The following is a 19,383-nucleotide window of genomic DNA, read 5'->3' on the forward strand; positions in this document are numbered from 1 at the left end:
GCTCTGATCGGATTATGGACCAAAACAATATTACTTCCAGACATTATAGAAACATTGGTATAATCAAAAGTTAGCTTTAATACTAAATGTTTCAGTTGTACTTTGAACTTTACTGTAATTCAATTCAAAAATACCTTGTTAATTCCAAAGGGAAATTAAATGCTGGTGTAACCCATAGTTCAAGGAGTTGTAGATGGTGATGGTTACAGGTAGGAAGGATCTCCTGTAGCGGTCTGTCTTAGAGAGCTGGAGAAGCCTCTGACTGAAGACACTTGTTGCATGACGGTCTGATGAAGAGGATGCTCAGGGTTATCCATAATGTTCTTCGTCTTGTGAAGAATCCTTCTTTGCACATCTCAAGAGGTCCTACAAGGTGCCAAATTTATGGAAACTACAATTAAAAGGTTTAAATCATTCATTAAAATCTGACCTGTTGTATTGAATTTTATAAATGATATGCTTAAACACAAGTATTTGAAATTGCATTTATTTATTTATTTGCTAAATTACATCGTGAAGTTTTTTAATCTTTCACCAGAGCCTCTTCAAAGAAATCCTAACATCTGATTGGTTAACCTGTTCAATAATTCGACCAATCATTTTGCCGATGAAAGTGTTTTCCTCTTGAAAAATGGCTGAAATAATTTCTTACATAATTACACATACATCCAATCCAGAGAATTAAAATTTAGATCATTTCCATTTTTAGTGATGCAGTTATGTTTGGTACAATTTTGGCAATCTCATAAATTCATATTATACATTTTTATACATTTATAAATTTAATATATGCATTTCCAATTTTATTTCAAATGTCTCGTATTTATTTTATCAATCATTTATTTTCCCCTTCAACTCCAGCTTTCACAATCGTCCGTAGACCGTGAATGGAGGAATGGAGCCCCCTGCTGGACAAATAGCTCAACCTTGTACAACTTGCACAAACACACGCCCGACGTATCGAGATGATAATCTGTAGTTTGAGCAAAGCTGCTTATAAACGTGTGGTTAGTCAGGAAATAAAGAGTTAACTGAGGGTTTGTGATATTAATGAGCGAACCAAGCCCCTTTTATTGACTTTTGGACCGGAGCGTCCAGCCTTCCTCTGAGCACAGGGTGCTAACTTCAGCTAGCTGCACATGAAAGAAGCGACACGGAGGAAACTCTGCAAGACCTGAAGATGGACAACCAGACCGCGGCTCTCCTGGCCTCTGCCGCCTGCGGGCTGGGAGCCCTGCTGGTGCTGATGCGGAGCGCCAGCAGACACCGGGCAGCGGAGGACAAGATCCAGAGAGCCAGGAGCCGGAGGACCGAGAGCCTGCAGCGGGCTGAGCAGGAGGTGCTCCGCTTCAGACAGACGGTGAGAGATCTGCGAGGGGACGCTTCACTTGATATGCGCTTGTTTCTTATTCAGACACGTTGACATGTTCAGCTGGAACTTGATGTCAGGTGCAAATAAATCATCACTGGTGTTGTAATCTGTCACTGTAGAAATGTCTGCTTTTTATTAAGGATGAAGTCTTAATTTTAAGGATGGAGTCATAATGTTGTGAACTACAGAAATTGTGACTCCCGGGCCCGCAGTAAAAAAAAAAAAAAAAAAAAAAAAAAGTTTAACTGAATTACAGATCAATACACTGCTGTGAGAAGTACTTTCTCTCGCATACATATTTCTTGTTTTAGATTATCTTGTTTTCCAAACAAAGAAAACAAGTAGGTTTTCACATGGCAAACAAATTCTTTCTCCTAATCTTGCTCTAATTGATTGGCCAGTGATTAAACAAAAAAGTGTTTTATTGATTTACTATGGTTTTCTCTGACTGTGGATCTATAAGTTAAATAGAGAAACATTTCCAATCACCCCTGTTTACTTTCAATACTGTCCACCATTAACAGTGTTTTCTAAACTGATAAACAAACCATCCTTAGCGTCGTAAGTAGCGATCACCATGGCTGGGATTACTAATTGTTACCATCATCTCTAGTCTGCTTGTTATAACCAGCCTGGGTTAAGGGCCAACATGCCTTCGTAGACCATAGCATTTCTTTTTTAGAGGCCTTTCTGTTTTTTTCTTTTCTGCCCTGCCTGGGTTTATTTTTTAATCCCTTCACCTGTACTGAAAATATTTAACATTTTCTCAGTAGTAACAACCACACAGTGCACAGATATGGTGTGTTGGCTTATTGTGAAAATAAAATAAAAATAAATCCGACTTCTAACTTCCAAATTCAGATTTTTGTCACTTGCTGATTTCTTAGGGTCTTTTGAAAATATTTTGCGGCTAGTCTTGTAATCTCTTTGTCTCCTTTTGGATTCAAAGCTACTAAGATAAAAGATAAGATAAGATATACTTTATTGATTTCACAGTGCAGAAATACACGCGTCACATCGGCTCAATAATCTAAAGAAGCCAAAAGGAGGAAAAGGGGCATGAAGTATATACAGTGCGTCCACATATATACTGTGGTTCGAGAGAGAAAAAAATAAATAAAGCAGAGAGTTAAGATAACTTATGTACATTTAGGTGACTTATATACATATGGATTTGGTGTTGTGCATTAAAGTGGTACCAGGTAAAGAACAACAGTGAGGTTGCTGAACTCTCTACTACCTCAGTGATGGAACATGTGGCACATCTTTATCTTTTTAGGGTCAGTATTTGTTACATTTACTCACTGAATTAAAAAACAACTTTTAAAAACCAAGTTAATATTTGCTGTAATTGGCCAAAGTCAGAGCAAAGATCATCATCATTCAACTTTTGTGCTGCTTCTCTGCTAGCATCCATCCTCCGACTCTGCGGCCATCTTGTCCCTGTCGCTGCCTGAGTTGACAAAGCAGCTGCGGGAAGATTCGCTCTCCCCCGAGGACGTGTTTTACTCCTACATGGAAAAGGTCCAGTATCCACTATGTTGGACCATTTCAACGCCTCATACCCTTTATGCATCTCCCTCATGATATACGATCATTGTGTTTGTAGTTTCGGCTTTCAGGTTGAGCTGAAATAATAACGGCTTCCTTCCCATCAGACTCTGGCTGTGCACAAGAAGCTGAACTGCTGCACAGAGGTTTTGCTGGAGAGTTTCGACCAGCTGAAAAAACTTGGCTCCAACAAGGACGGCCTCCTCTACGGGGTTCCTATCAGCATCAAAGACAATGTCGCTTATAAGGTAGACGGCTGAAAGATTTCCACAGCGGTGGGCTCTCTGCTCCGTCTGGATAAAGGTCAGGTTTGTTGCTGATCTGACCCTGCCCTCTGCTCTCTTTACCTATTTTCTCCTTACAACAAAGAACCACGACTGCACCTGCGGTCTGATCATTAATCTGGACCAGCCAGCCGAGAAGGACAGTGTGATCGTGGAAGTACTGAAGAAACAAGGAGCCATTCCTTTTGTGAAAACCAACCTGCCTCAAGCGCTGTTAAAGTAACTTTAAATGGGTGCAACACACCCATTGTGCATATATAACTAAGTTTATCTTGTGTCCTTAATATTTTCAGTTGAAATCAGATTATTGTGCACACAATGTATAGAAAGCACATAACCCTTCTTTTCTCACCGTCTGACATTAAATCAGTCTAAACTTTTCCTGCTTTAGGTCGTTTAGGACTATCAACATCATTTCTATTTACTAAAGGCCAGAATGAAAAGGATTTTTTAGAGATTTTTTATAAATGTCTGCAACTTTAGAAGTTTGCTTAATTTTTTTTCTAACTAGTTCCTTTTAATGTGGTTGAACTGCCTTTTAAACAATAAGACTCGGGTCTGACATTTTGGTTCTCCTACCAGAAGCTTCTCACAGTAGTTTGCTGGAGTTTTGGGCCGTACCTCTGAGAAGAACTGCTCTAACTAAGTCAGGCTTGTTGGCCACCTTCCTGACACACTTCTTCTCAGTTCTCCCCTCCAATTTTTCTGTTCAACTCAGATCAGGGCTTTGTGAATGCTGCTCCAAAACCCTGACTTTGTTGTCGCTAAGCCACTTTGTAACTAATTTGTTGGAATTATTAAGGTCATAGCAGGGTCCATACCAGGGCTTTTTGTTGGGCTGTTTGTCGAGCTAATAGCAGCTAGCCCTATCTCATGTTGTCCCAGAGGTTTACAACTGCGCTGCTGGACATTTGAGAGCTTTACTGAGCTTTCTTTGTTGCTCTCAAACATCTGTGTCATATTGTTTGCACAGTATGAGAACCCTGCACAGTCCATTGGGAAGACCCTTTTGTTTTGTTCTTTTAACTATAAACTTTTTGGGACTTTTGGTGGCACTAGTGGCCCTTTTATTGAAAGCAGGCTAACAGGAAGGAGGGCTGGGAGAGGGGGAAGACATGTGGCAAAGGACCGCAGGCCTTACCTGTGTCAGCCATGTAGAGGACTAAGGCCTCCATATGTGAGCTGGCCGTGCTACCCAAATGCCACCAGCGCCCCCCTGGAGACCCACTTGGGATGAGCTTTAACTTTCTAGCTGCTGTTGCTTCAATATTTTTACATAATGTTCTTTTGTCGAGGTGATTTGTGAAGTGCACCGGTCCCTCCTTTGTGTTGCCTTCAACTACATCCACTGTACCTCCCGTTCAACTGTTTTGAGTTAACTTTAAGCTATGACATCATCATCTGGGCTTTCCAGAATAGTTTGAAAGCATGGTAGTGTTGGTGTATTCTAAAGCCGGGAAAGTCTTGTTATTCTGGTACTTAGCAAATAGAAATATTTTTTTTCAGATCTCCACTGGTCTAAAACTTTGAAGTTTAGTCTGATCAGACACAGGGGGAGGATGTAGTTATGTGTTTTTTTATATACACTCTATGTAACTTTCTGACTTTATCTGTTGCTGTTTTTATCTTATGTTTGAAGTTATGACTGCAGCAACCCCATCTTCGGGCAGACTGTGAACCCCTATAATGCCCAGAAGACCTCCGGAGGTTCCTCCGGTGGAGAGGGAGCTCTGGTCGGAGGAGGAGGCTCCATTCTTGGCATTGGCACCGACATAGGTGGGAGCATCCGCATACCTGCCTCTTTCTGCGGCATCTGTGGCTTTAAGCCCACATCAGGCCGACTCAGGTGCGTGTGCTTCAGTCAGATCTATGGTTGCCTCCATCGCAGTGACTTCACCCTTACTCTGTTTCACGGTTAGTTCACAGGGCATTGTTCCAATTTACCGAGGTCAAAAGAGCGGTAAGTGTCGTTAGTCGCACACTTATTGACCTATTGCATTTGTGGATCACTTTGTTTACAATGCTGCTGTGCCTCTTGTTGACTTAGTGCTGTCATCTCCTGGACCCCTGGCCCGGGACGTGGACAGTTTAGCTCTGTGTATGCAGGCTCTCCTCTGTGACCACATGTTTTCCCTGGACCCCACTGTACCACCATTACCCTTTAATCTTCAGGTGTGTCTGTTGTTAAATTCATACAGTTTCCTCTTGTCAAGGTTTGCTGTGCAATATGAAAATAGCAATATCATGTTTACGGGGGAAAAAATAAATGAGCACTAAGGTTTGTTTAGGTTACTCCTTTTTGTAATAAGTTTCAGTTTTAACTTTTCCTGAGGTTTTTGTACTAATTTAAGAGTATTTTGGTCGAATAGTCATTTCATTAGGCATGGACCAGTATGAGAGTCATATGGTAGCCAATATAAGGGTGTCATGCTTTTAGCACAAATTTAAAATGAATTGGACGCCATCAACTAGTAGCATTTTTTTTAACGATCAATGGTCTTATTCAGTGATTCCCAAAGTGGGAACCACTGAAGCATAATGGATGCCTAGCATAATGGACAGCTTTTTGACTGGGGCTCCCTCATAAATGTATAACAGGAGATGAAACATTGCCAGATATGCTGTCAAACCAACTTCCTTCCAAGCCAGAGTGACAAAATACCCACAACGGTGGGTAATGAGTAGAGACGTTTGTGTGCTTCTGTCTTAAATGCTAGCTAGTGACAGTTTGAAGCCTGACAAGCTAAGATGCTACTTGAACACAAAACACCCAGAGCAAAGATAAGTTGGTTGAGTTTATCAGACAAAAACTCGTCAGCGTCTCTTCGCAAAAGCTGCATGCTTTCCGGTAAATGCTCGACTCTTGCTCATATAGAGTGTAAAAAAAACACACACACACATAACTGTGGAGAAAAAATGCTCAATGGTTTCAACTATGACTGACACTGCAGCCAGCAAGCTGCGGGCTATTCCTCTGTTCATTAATGAAGCCACTGAACGTTTGAAAAACTGCTTACTGATAACTTGTGTCAGATTTGTAAATAGGAATGAGATGAGGGAGTAATTGCTTTTCTTCAACCAAGTTCCTGGCATAGTTACAGCAGAAGAGATCATAGACTCTTGCTGGAAAGAGGCCAATCTCAAACGACAGGACTGTGTTGGGATCCGAACAGACGGGTGTGCAGGCTATAGCTGGGAAATGAGTAGGGCCACAACACAAGTGCTCACCAAGTGTGTCTCCCCCAATGTGTAGTAGACACATCAAGCTGAATGATGCCATGACTGATGTTATCGCCACAGTGCACCATATTAAAAGACGAGCTGTCAAAGGTTGTTTTTTTTTTTGTTTTTTTGGCACTGTGGTGTCTTTGAGCTGAAATACGAGATAAGCATCTGTCTAAATGAAGAGGGCAGTGGTCTGGCCCACAGATGTTACTGTAACAAGTTGCTCATGAAACTTGCATAACTCACTGACATGTTCTATCAGAAGGGATGGGCCAAAAACTCCAAACTATTGGGAAAAGTTTGCAGAAGGAGCCCCAAGATGTCTGACCCAAGTCCTACAAATAAAAGAAAGAATTTCTATCGAATAGTAAAATAATGAACAGAAGAATTGTTATTTTTTTGATTATTTGTAAAAAACAAAAAAACAAAAAAAGGGCTCCCCAGTGGCACAGTTGGTAGCACTTTTAAATGAAAATGAATCCTCAGAGTGGTGGAAGCGTTTACCATGGTTACACATGTTGTTTTGTTGAGATGAGCACCATTCATGTTTTAATGTGAGGTTATTTTGAATGAATCTGCCTCCTCGTCCGAGCACAAACAGCCCGACTTGGTGGTTTAGCTAATTGTCTGCCGGGAGAATTGATAAATAACCTCAAACTAAATTATATTGCCTTCGATGCTGCCGCACAACTGACAGGCTGACGCAAAATCCAAATAAATGGGAATGTCTTTTCTGCAGACGTACCAGAGCTCCAGGCCTCTCAGGATTGGTTACCTTGAAAACGATGGGTACACACAGCCCTCTCCCAGCATGGTTCGCGGTCTCAGAGAGGTCAAAGCGCTGTTGGAGCGGGCTGGGCACACTGTAAGGTCACAACACACACACCTCTTTGCAGACACTTCTGAGAAGATCACAGCTTTGTAAAAAGTAAAAAGTGCTGTGTTTTCTAATGCAGTCATCATTGCTTTTAGCTGGTGCCGTATGAACCTCTGAAGGTGAATCACGTCGTTAGTGAACTCATAGTTAAGGGCGTCTTTGCAGATGGAACCACCAGCATGCTACAGAAACTGTAAGTTGTGCTTTTTTTTATCAATGTGTTTAAGGCATTGGCTAAACCAAAATGTTTCCTCCTTTATGTAAAAAAATAAATCCATGTTAACACACCTTTCTAAATTCAGCAAAACGCTGAATATCAATGTTTTGTGCCATTTGGCTAAAGCACTTTTATTAATGGAACATCCAGTTCAGAGAAAGAACATCTGAGCATCGCTAATGCAAAGCTTGGCTGGAGGTTCTCCCAGAACGATTGTAGCACAGGGTTAGTGGGACACCCTTTACGAGTTTCTATTAATCATTAACTCTTTCAGCACATGTTTGAAGATTTATTGCTATAGAGTCATGACAAGGTGGTATAAGTTCAAAATGACCATCAGTGCTGGAGATTGTGTGTCAGAAAGCAGTAAGGGGGAAATGTGATGTAGATCGCCGTATCATTGTTTCAAAATATTTCAGTTTGCCATGCTTAACCTAAAAATGTTTTTTTTTAATCTTCAATAGAATAAAGTGTATTCAAATGTCATTTTTTTCACCAGAAACTTCAAAAGTGTGGACAAGCTATGTAAAGGTAGCAGGAAATATCAGTAACTGTGTCCAGATACTGCTAGATTTTGTGCACTTATGGTAGCAGTTTGCATTGAGTCTAGCTTGCTCCAAGAACTCTTTAAATGAAATACATTTAATGGAAATTACCTTGCAAAACCCTAATTTGCATTGTTTTATTGCAGCCAAAAAATGATCTGCTAGCATCATTTAAGTGATTGTATGGTTAGCTCATGAGTAAATGGTTCACATAGGCAGAGCTTTGGATTTCCTTCTGTTATTCTGAATTGCAGAGCAGAATGGTTACCCATTTCACAAAGAACTTGACAGAGAAAGTTCGATTGAGTTGCCTCAATTTCAGAGAGTCTCAAGGATGGCAGCAGTCAGGCTTGAGTGTTTCTGCAAGCACAGTGAGGTGGAGATATTTTCACACTGGTCTTCATTCAAAAATGCCATTTCTCTTTAAAACCAACATCAAGGAGAAACTGAAATTGGAATGAAATAGCAGAATTTAAATGAAGAAGATAGTCCAGGTTGTAAAAGGTGATCGCTATCGTGAGGCCTGTGTCATGCTGACAGTGACAAAAGGAGTGGGCCGGCTCAAAGTGTTGCACAGAAACACTGCCATGAATAAAGCAGAGTGAGGGAAAAAAGATGCTCAATCCAAGATGCTCAATCTTTAAATTTCCCTAACAGTCCAGGAGGGATGATGGTGATGAGCAATAGAGGTCCAGTCACAAACATTGAAGGCACCAATTGACGGTTGTCAAAAAAAATTGTGACAACCTCTAACAATGATGTAAATGAAATCCAGACAGGGCAAAATTATGAAAAAGAAGAACTAACACCGTAAAAATCAACACTTTGCAAAAAATTTGTTGTAATTCTCAGATAAAGTCTTTGAAACTTGTGAAATGTTTATTTTTGAAATAAAAAAAGCCCACAGAAATATCTGACAAAACTTCTAGCAACATTGATCCTGTAGAGTTTGTGAAACATTTCCATCAGTTGGGCAAATGTTGTTTTTTCTGCTGGTGTTCTGACTGAAATAAGTAAACTCATTATATGGCAGGCTATTACTTAGTCAACAGTTTATTGCTCAAGTAACTCTAAAGTCATTTATTAACCTTTACTGGGCTGTCATCTGTTGTGCAACAGCAGGTTTTGATTGGCTAGGAATACCAATAAGAAAAAGAGTAAGGCATTTACTAACAACTTTTTTATTTAAATCAAAATTATTAAGTCGGGGCAGCAGCTGATTATCGGTATTGTAGTATGAATACGTGCCTGATGAAGTGTGCCATTATGAGAACAAAATATGAAGGAGTGAGTTTGCGCTCGGGCGTTCTCAAGCATCAATCCCTGCTCAGAATAAACACAAACAACTTCTCTCCAGATACAATAATTTATAAATAAAATAAATTATTTTATTCAACAATCTTTAACTAGGCTAGTCCTGTTCAACTAAACTACTATGTAAAATGAAAAGAGTTAGTTTGATGGTGTTACTCTACCAAGATATGTTTATGGACTCTTACAAGATCACTGTCTGGACAGCAGGCATGATGATGTCCTGTCTGGGTTAGCGGTTGAGCTAACAAAGAAGAATAGCTATAGCGTTAGCATTAGCAGATAAGAGACACAATTTAGCATGTTTACAAGGACCATGAAGAGATATTCTATCTGTTTAGGGATGAGATGAAAGAAAAACAGAGATATAATGGAGGGACAGGGCAAAAAAAACATCAAATACATTTTACATTTGTTGCTACTTAAAAAGTACACACCATGTTTTGTAGCCTTAGGCTCAGCACCCTGTTAGCACTCTAGTAGTTAAACACAATACACAGAGTAAAACACAATGAAATAATATTTAGATTGTTTTATCCTAGACTAATTTTCTTTGCCCAGACACAACCTCCTACTCTGAACCCTTCCGCTGAACAGCGCAGGGTGTCCAATGGGGAGAGAGAGTTGGCCTGACGCCTAGCCGCTGACGCCTAGCCGCTGACGCTTAGCCGCTGACGCCTAGCCGCTGACGCGGTCGTCTGCTTGGATTGGCTCCAGGTGTGCGGAGCAACGTCTCCTATCAAGGCAGTGGAAAGGAAGCTGCTTTGTCGACGGGATTAGAGACACTCTTCTTGGACAATTTACAATTCTCTTAAATCAATTACATGGGTAGTGTGACCAGACGTCCCCGATTTCCGGGGACAGTCCCCGTTTTGGACAGCAAAAGCTGCCACTGGAAATGTCCCCAATTTCAGTTTTTCATGATGAAGTAAAAAAGTTGTACGCCGCAAGAGCTATTTACCTGATCCTGCCGCTGTCCTGACGTAGTAGAAGAGCTGAGCCGAGCGTGTCTCCCTGCTGCGTCAGCGTTGCGAATCAGGCAACACCCAGACTTTAAAATACTTTTGTTAGTCTGTAAATCATCGAATGGCTTAGCACCTACATGCATCACAGACTTGCTATCAGTTTATCAACCCTCCAGACCACCAAGGTCTTCTGGCTCAAATCTACTCTACTCTAACCAGAACCAGAACCAAACATGGAGAAGCAGCATTTAGTTCTTATGCTCCACTTATCTGGAGCAAACTCCCAGAAGACTGTGAAAGTACTGAAACCCTGAGTTCATTTAAATCAAGGTTAAAAACTTTTTGATTTAGAATTGAATGTTAATGTAAATGTTAATATTGAAGTTTGTAGTCCAACTTGACTTATATCTTGACCTACTGCTACTATTTCACTGCAGTGTGCCTTCCCCTGTGATGTTCATGTGCAGTACTTTTGATTGTCTTGTTACTGAAAAGTGTTACTTTCCTGGCCTTGCCTATACTATACTTCTTGTCTGGGAATTGAACCCTGGTCCAGCGCATGACCGGCAGCAACATTCACCACTACACTTTTTAAATAACAACCTTTTCAAAACTGGGGGTCAGTTACACTTGCATTACTACACAAATCTGTATTAAACGATGCAAATTGGGTAATTTTTTGTAATGTACTCACTCTGATGCTTTGCATTGAATGGAATCGTTCAGGGTTGCATGATCGGAGAGTAGCTGCTAACACCCAGCCTCAGACGCACCTCCAGATACTTTTGTCCATGCCATGTGATCAACATAAAGGGCACCCCTGATCAATGACATGACAACCTTCACTTCGCTTTCAAAGGGTGCAAACATGTAAACTCTGGATCTCTCACAAGATGAATGCGACTGGCTAGGATCAGCATGAGAGTTTCAAAAACAGATGTATTCCAGGTGTAAATATACAGATCAGACTTTCTCTAGACAGAAAAGGGTCTTCGTGTATTTAGACGGCCCGTTTCATGCGGCTCGTCTTAAGTTCAGCCGGGGTCTGTCAGCCTTTTGGATCCCAGGTATCTTAAGAGGCAGTTTTTTGTTTGGCCAACGTAATCAAGACGCCCACACGCGCGTTCCCCACGTTGTCCCGTCGATCTGTGGGAAATGAGAAAGAAAGCTGCTGTGCACTGGAGTTTTGTGCCTATATGATGACACGGGGATTTCCGCTGTGAAACGCCTCCTTCCTGGGAGCTGTGACAGAAACAGGTTACAGTTACAGGACCCCCTTATGCAAACATAACAGATATAAGCATTTGTTCATCCCATTGTCTATAAAACTTCTTAATGAGTGTATGTTTTGGGATGAGAAGATTAACAGGGGAAAGGGAAGTACACGTAGGTGGCAATATATATGGTCTCTTATGATCTACATTAACAAACTAGGAGAGCGGTGATGTTTGAAATTATTCTATTTTTAAAGGTTTATTTGCACAGTTTTAATATGGTCGTTTTAGTCAAACTGTTATTTACAAACTGTTATTACTATTGTATATTTATTTATTATTTTACTGAGACTCCTTTTGTTAGTTATTGAATATGTAGTACAATGCAGCTGATCCTTGAGTTTCAGGTTAATACTGTGAATTCTGGGATTTAGAGTTTTATTCTGCTCTGTGATTTTATTTTCTGGACAGCAGTTTGTAAAAGACAAACCCAAAGCTTGATAACATAAACACAGTGACGTCATTCCATTGCTCACCAGATGTATCTGAATCTGTTCTGAAAGTAGAGCAGTACGTCCAGTCGATCATGGTGGTCTCACTGCTTCTGTTTCAGGAAGGGAGGACCCCTGGAACCTTGCCTGAAGCCTCAAGTTCAGTTGTACTCTCTTCCTAAGTGGTTGAAGAGAACCCTCGTGTTCCTGTTGAAGCCCTTTGTGAGTTTTGCATCTCTTTACCAGAAATAAGGATATAATACAGCCTCAGATTTATATCTCTTTGGTTACGCTCACAGAGTCCTCGCCTCCCTGACGTCCTTGGCGCCCTTTGTGGAGTCAGGTGGGCTAATATCCTTCAGGCTTCATGCTCTTGTTTTATAGTTCTCCTATTTGTTGGACCTAAATGCTTCCTAAGCCTTCCCCACCCTGATTTTGTCTTTTTAGATCCGCGTCAGAGCTTTGGAAGCAGCATGCTGCTGTTGAGGTACTGCTTACTCCTAGCAGCTGATGCCTACAGTTTTGGAAGAGCATAAAGGAGATATTCTGTGTTTTCATTAGGACTACATTTCTGAGACGATCGCGCACTGGAGGAAACACAACATAGACGTGCTGCTCTGCCCCATGATTGGACCGGCCTTCAACTTCTTATACTGCGGCAAACTCACATGTACAGTACACTTACAGTGGGAGCTCTTGTTAGAAGAACTATAGATAATTAGTCAAGAGAGGCTTTCCCCACACTTTCAGCACAAAGCCACTGTAGATTTGTATCGATCACTCTGCACGTCCTAGTTTTGTATGGCTTGTCACTAGATGAAGGTTTGTTGAAACCAATGAAAAAGAGTCCGGTCTCTTACAGATTTCTTCAGCTTTTGTTTTTTGATCTCACCTAAATGTTTCACATCAACAAACAAACTTTGATATCAGAAGTAGAAAGCCCCAACCAATGCAAAAAGCTGTTTTGAAATGAGTGATGGGAAAATAATTACCCCCTAACACTAATAACTGGTTGTGCCACCCTTAGTGTTAACAACATCCTTCTAGCGTTTGGTGGAACTGGCAACAGGTCTTTTTTATTGCTATGGAGGTATTCAATTAAGCCACATTGGAGGGTTTTACGAACACATTTTGTTTAAGGTCATGTCACAATTGTCTTTAAATCCAGACTTTGACTAGGCCACATAAAAAAAACATTTAATTCAATCACTTCTTTGTCACTTTGAGGAAGATTTACTGCTGTCCTTTGGATTATTGTTTTGCTGTAAGTCTGATGTCTTTGTGATTGCCCTTGGGTCATCCAGGAGAACAACCCACAAACATTTTATTTCATAATTTGGAACTGCAGCAAAGCAGCCCTCGATTATCGCACAACTAACTCCATTGGCTGGCAGTGTTTTCTTTTTAAATCGGCACTTTAAAAAAATATATTAAAATCAGTTTTCGTCACTGTTGATATGGAGCAAAACAATCTTAATTTTGCAAAATATCCAATAAGATTTCTGCACGTCCTAGAGTTTTCTTTCTCTGTTTTTCCCTTTAGGTCTCACCAGCTTAACAATGCTGTACAACCTCCTCAATTTTCCGGCTGGCGCCGTCCCCGTATCCACGGTGACAGCTCAGGACGAGGAGGACCTTGAGCATTTCAGGGGCAATTATCAGGACCAGTGGGACAAGCTGCATAAACAGGTGATTGGCCAACGGAAACAACCAAATACAAAATGATATAGTAGTTATTCTATAAAACCTTGTTAAACCAACAGCTTTTCAAAAGTTATTTACTACTTTGTACTTTATGCACAATTAGTTGGAGATTTTATGCTTTTGATGTTTTATTTTTAGTAAAAGCTCTGCTGCAGTCTTATGAAATCAGTTTGACCAAGATAAAGCTCTTTATCCTTTTTTTTGAAGGCTTGTTTTGAAGGGTTGTTTTTCATCTGCAGTCTTTGTGCTCATTCCTCTCTCCCCATTGATAACCCTTCCCCTGAAAATCAACTTTAGACATAACACCAACATTCCACTGAACGTAGAAGTGGTGCTGGAGAACCGTGGTGCGGCCGCGCTATGCTTTCTGCCAGGCTCCTTATTTCGCCGGGAGTGTTCATAGTGCGTAGCGCCTCTGCTCGAATCACATGCATCATCACCCGATATTAATGTACTTGTAGGCTTTTAATAAAATTAAAAACGTCGTCCATGGTGTCAAGTAGGGATGTCCCAATCCAGATTTTTTTGCCTCCGCTCCCGATCCGATTTTCTAAATGATTCATCTTTTTGATACCGAGCCAATACCTGCATTAAAAAATGCTACCAGTATTACCTTACAGTTTTTATTTTTCACTATAACATGTCAATATTACTTGGATATAATAATACAATAGACAAACCTCTGGGTGAGACTCTTCAGTGTGGGACATAAAAATAAATAAGGAAAATAATCATGTAGCTGTCTGAGCCAAAATTCAATGTTAAAATTAGAATATATTCTCCCATTTTCATTGAAAGTGCTTACAGTGAACTTCACCACAAAAAAAGTAGTTAAATTGTTGCAGAAATAAATAAAAAAAATTTGTTGTACACTTTACATAAAATACTCATTAAAATTGGTAATTTGAAAAAAGCAAAAGAAATAAGTTACTATTTCTTACAAAAGTGCTGGTGCTGAACTTCCCACACTAAAAATCCTGTGAAAAAACTGCACAACAAGGAATGACAGATTACCGATTGAAACAAACTGTGAAACCCTGTCTTACATTCTATTTGAGTTGGCAGGGCCAAGTGAGAATCTGTTTAACCCTCAGTAATGAAGTGAAAGTTCTCTTTGATAAAGACAAGCTTCTACATCACGTCTGCAGATAAACGCTTACGTCTCTCTTCCATTATGTTTGAGGCAGCACTGAAAAGTCTCTCACTGTCCGTCCTTGTGCTTGGGGCACAGAGTAATCTGGTTGTAATAGCAGAATGAGGGGCTGTGAGTAGCGTGTGTCCTCCAGTAATCTAGTGGACTGACTGACCCGGGAACAGTTTGTTCTGAGATAGTTCTGCACCTCTGTGAGGTAGCACATTCTTCAAGAATCTCATCCAAAATGCTTTTTAGCTTGCTGCTCGCTGTTGCTGGGTTTTCACGTGGGACCTTTCTCACTGGCTCCTCATTTAGCACGTGGCTGCTGGCTCAGCAGACCTTCTCCACCATCTCTAAGAACAAATCTTTGGCATGTATCTGGTTGGTTGGACTTGAATAATACCTATAAGAGTTTTCCCGGTGGTCTGGCCAATGACCTGGCCCGCTCAGCGATCGCAGAAAAATTCATGCCGTTCATGCGGCTCACTCAGGTGTCTGCCTGTCTAAAATTCCCCAGGTTGCAGTTGCAAGGGGGAAAAGGCAGACACAGCCCCTTCTTTCACTTTCTGAGGAGGCTGATGCTCTCTCACAGCAGCGCTGATGTGAGCGACTTTTCAGACATATTCATTTAAAAAAAAAAAAAAAAGGTTCCGTCTTTTTCTGCGTTATTGGCAACTTGAGGGAGCTGTGATTCCCTTTCCTTCTGCTGTCAGTCTCACGGACAGCTGCTGCTACCTCATCATGGCTGCAAACCCCGCATATGAAGCGTCATATCAGCCTGCAGACGGAGCAAAAACAATCTGAATCTCCACTCCATTTGCATTTTGCAAAAATGTTTCAGATGCAGTGCAGAGAGATACACCGCAAATTGTGCACCAGACCCCTGATAGACCATGTAAAATGGAGCAAGAAAGTAAAAAAAAAAAAAAAAAAAGGGAGCGAGAGATGAAACAAGCAATGGCAACAACGTGCACTAAACTGCATTTTTTTCCATAAAGGAGCAGGCAGGATATAAACACTAGAGGCGAACAAAGAGAAGGCCAGCAGCCCATCCTCCACAATAGTTTAATAAGGAGGTTAGTCTCTCAGGGTCAAAGCTGACTCAATTAAACAAAGGTTTTAAGGTACTGAACATTTTTAAATATGGTTTACAAAGAGCCAATGGAAAATAACCTTAATGCAAAAATGTCCTTGAATTCAGATTTAGTGTACCCTGCATAAACAAGTTCTAAATAAAAAAAAAAATATTGAAATCAGTGTTATATTACTTTGTTTACCCTGGTAAAATCCCATTGAGTTTATACTTGTTGTCATGTGAATATAGCTAATGCATCAAATAGTAAGTTAGTAAATTAAAAAATTAAGTGGGTTTGAATTGATTTTTTACAAGAAAGCAGTGTCAGTTCAGTGAGTAGCAGTAATGCTGAAATAGCTCCAGCGGGCATGAAGGTGGTAAAAAGCTCAGCAAGAAGGAGCCGGAGCGGGAACCTTCAGGTACGTAAGTGCACAAAACATACCTGCAGGTTCTAAGGTTATGCTGTTGGTGGCGTGGCCTGAGATGGTGTGACATTCATGGCCTGAATCATTGTCCCAGTCCGCCCCTGCTGCCAAAATTGGCTGCCTTTGCATCTGGGATCCACTAAAGCGGTGACAAAGTAGTGTGGCTCTGTCTCAATACGGGAGAAGCGTCTATTTACAGGAGGGGGCTATTCATGGTCTCTATCCCTGTCCTTGTGATCTCTTCAAATGGTGCCAGGAATAATGTAATCTTCTCCGCCAACATCCACTGGTTTATAGTCAGAGTAGCATAAACACTGAGGAGACGTTTCTGCTCCAGGAGGCTTTGCAGCATGTGCACCGTGCTATTCCATCTTACTTGCACATCCTGCTTCAGGCGTTTTCTTTGCATTTTAAGATCATCCTGAATGGGCCAGGGGTGAATGCTTAAATTGACCTACGATTTTTTTCTTGCGACAGGTAAAGTGCCAGTCACGCTGCGGTGTGAAAGGAGACCCTTGCCTACGATAAGGTGAAGCGCGTGAGTGAAGCATCCCAGGCTCCTCACTCCCGTGTCATCCATGGCTTTGCGCATGTTGCTGCCGTTATCGTTTAAAATCACATGAACTCGTTCTTTATCTGTTTCATCGTCTCTTGGATAGCAATTTTCACGCCTTCAGCTGTATGAGGGCCGCTGAAGCCGTTGGTGTGCAGCATAACATTCACGAGGCTGAAAGAAGAGTCAATCCAGTGGCTCAACAGTGATAGCGGGCAAACATCAGAGCTCCGTATGTTGGTTGTAATTTAAATTTCTGTTGTAGCCACTAAAATCGTACGAACACGCCCACGAATCTATATGGCTCAGGTAGTGCCGTGTCTGAAATAGGGTTAGCTTGGCTCGAGAAAGGCCATCAGCCGGTGAAAGCCAGTTGTTTTCCACCCCACAAAGTGGTTGATCGTCTAATCCAATGTATTCAACAATCTTAGTTATTTTTATGGATTTGTCGCAGTTTCCAGGTAATTTTCTTTTTTCTCTGAAATGCCTCTGCCGACGTTTGTTGCTGTGGTTTCGCAGCCTTCCTCTTGTAACGTACCATACTTGGTTTTGTGATTCTTCTCCAAGTGACGAATCAAACTGGTAGGATTAAAGTGAGCCATGCTGCCCCCCCACGAGAAATGGCCAGTCTACAGGTCTTTTGCAAGTTGCTGTTTTCCAGTAAAAAGTATTCTCACACTGCGGGTATGTTTGCATAACCTGACTCCGACAGATAGATTTGCTCCGCATATCCATCTGGAAACCTTCCGTTGAAGTAATTTTGGGAAGGGGCGAAAATACTGGTTAGCTGATTGGCCTATGTTGGTGATAGACAGGCCAAATAAACCAATCAGATCAACGAAGCATATGACGTACTCGTCAACATGCTTCGTCGTCGCTCTGTTACGAGCTACGACGAAAACACAACCACAAGCCAAGCTACTCTTGCTGCTGCAGGTAAAGGCTTGTTAGCTCAGCAAAGAAATACTCTATAATTCCGATAAAACTTGCTCGATAGCCACGCTAACGCTAGTTTCATCGGCTGAAGCCGCCATGTTCTTTAGACTGAACTGTCGCGCTTTTCGTTGCGTCACACCTCAACCCGCCTCAAAGCCAACGCTGATTGGACGTTCGTTTGGTGAACGGCTCCAAATTTTCTTTAACGGAGAGTAGCCAGACTGATCTGCGAGTGAAACCTTGAAAGCTCGCGAGATCAGGACGGTCTCACGAGGCTAATGTTTGCATGGTGTTATGTGTTAATTTATGGAAGTTGTAAAAGCGTGATGATGCTGAAAGGTCTCGTGAAAAGTGGATCAGCCAATTCACGTGTCATTCTCTGTGTTTTAGGCTGTGACCGGAGCAGAGGGTCTGCCCGTGGCGGTGCAGTGCGTGGCCCTGCCCTGGCAGGATGAGCTCTGTCTGCGCTTCATGAAGGAGGTGGAACGTCTCGTCAACCACTAGAACAACCCACATGTTCTGGACCCCACAGCTGGAACCGCATCTGGCCTCTGGAGTGCAAATTTTTACATGAGCTGCGTAAAGTTTATGTAGCAAAGATTTTTTTGACCACGGCAGGAAAATTTTAACAAATGGGGATGTAATTAAAGCGGTTGATGCTTCTGAAAAGCAGCTGCATAATTTGTAGAACAGCACTGCATTTCTCCTTTAGAGCCATGTACTGAGACACTTCTACTGTTTTTACCATTTTTGACACCATTAAATGCTTACTTCTGTAAATTAATCAATACTTTGAATTGCCTGTGTTCAAATGTTTAACAGATTAGTAAATCTTCTTTTATTGACGGCTGAGATGTGGAATGATGCAGCTGATCGTCGTATCCAAGGGCAACAATTGAATGGTTTAAAACAAAACGTTGTCATGTTTAGGAATGGCCTAGTCAAAGTCCAGACCTAAACCCAATCGAGAATCTGTGGCAAGATCTGAAAACTGCTGTTCACAAATGCTCTGCATCTATTCTGACTGAACCTGGGCTGTTTCGCAAAGAAGAATGGGCAAATGTTTCAGTTACTAGATGTGGTGTGGACACACATGGTGTTGTCATTCTTCTGAACATCAGCATACAGCCAAATACATTTTTAATAGTGTAATTTAACATGAACGTATGCATTTGTATGGCACCTGTGTGCTTTATTTTTGCTGTCCACATCCTCATCACTGAACAACAAACGAGTGAAGGATGTTTCCGTTCATATTCAAGATGATTTTGCGTTGATGCTGTAGCAGGAAATTAAAAAGAAATAAAGGACTTTAACGGCACATGGCGCCTACTTCTATTCCCCTATTTCTACTGGGATTGAATTAAACACATGTAGCTCCTTTTCACAGATTAGGTTTCTTAAGGCAATTGGTGGCATTTGATTTTAATAATGGCTATTAGAGGAAAAGGGGGTTGAATACATCTTCATTCAATTAAATTTTATGTATATAGCGCCAATTCA

At 41.2% G+C, this 19,383-nt stretch overlaps 1 protein-coding gene across 1 annotated transcript; it reads left to right on the forward strand.

Moving 5' to 3' along the window:
• Nucleotides 1-1,146: 1,146 nt before the first annotated feature.
• Nucleotides 1,147-19,201, forward strand: LOC105927821 (vitamin D3 hydroxylase-associated protein). The gene is made up of 15 exons (XM_036141292.1): nt 1,147-1,360; nt 2,783-2,896; nt 3,031-3,171; nt 3,293-3,426; nt 4,847-5,053; nt 5,127-5,167; nt 5,255-5,379; nt 7,172-7,297; nt 7,405-7,502; nt 12,175-12,274; nt 12,352-12,395; nt 12,500-12,539; nt 12,614-12,722; nt 13,596-13,741; nt 18,271-19,201. Exons 1-15 carry the CDS (start codon nt 1,181-1,183, stop codon nt 18,382-18,384), a joined length of 1,719 nt encoding a protein of 572 aa, XP_035997185.1. The 5' UTR covers nt 1,147-1,180; the 3' UTR covers nt 18,385-19,201.
• Nucleotides 19,202-19,383: the final 182 nt, after the last annotated feature.

The sequence above is a fragment of the Fundulus heteroclitus genome, chromosome 9, assembly GCF_011125445.2.
Source record: "Fundulus heteroclitus isolate FHET01 chromosome 9, MU-UCD_Fhet_4.1, whole genome shotgun sequence".
In the NCBI taxonomy this organism is placed as follows: Eukaryota; Metazoa; Chordata; class Actinopteri; order Cyprinodontiformes; family Fundulidae; genus Fundulus; species Fundulus heteroclitus.

Excerpts from the sequence above, each read along its gene's own strand:
- LOC105927821 (XM_036141292.1), top strand. The coding sequence starts at position 1,181 with ATGGACAACCAGACCGCGGCTCTCCTGGCCTCTGCCGCCTGCGGGCTG. Across the intron at positions 2,897-3,030 it reads TTTACTCCTACATGGAAAAG|ACTCTGGCTGTGCACAAGAA; the intron begins GTCCAGTATCCA and ends CCTTCCCATCAG. Across the intron at positions 12,723-13,595 it reads ATACTGCGGCAAACTCACAT|GTCTCACCAGCTTAACAATG; the intron begins GTACAGTACACT and ends TTTTCCCTTTAG.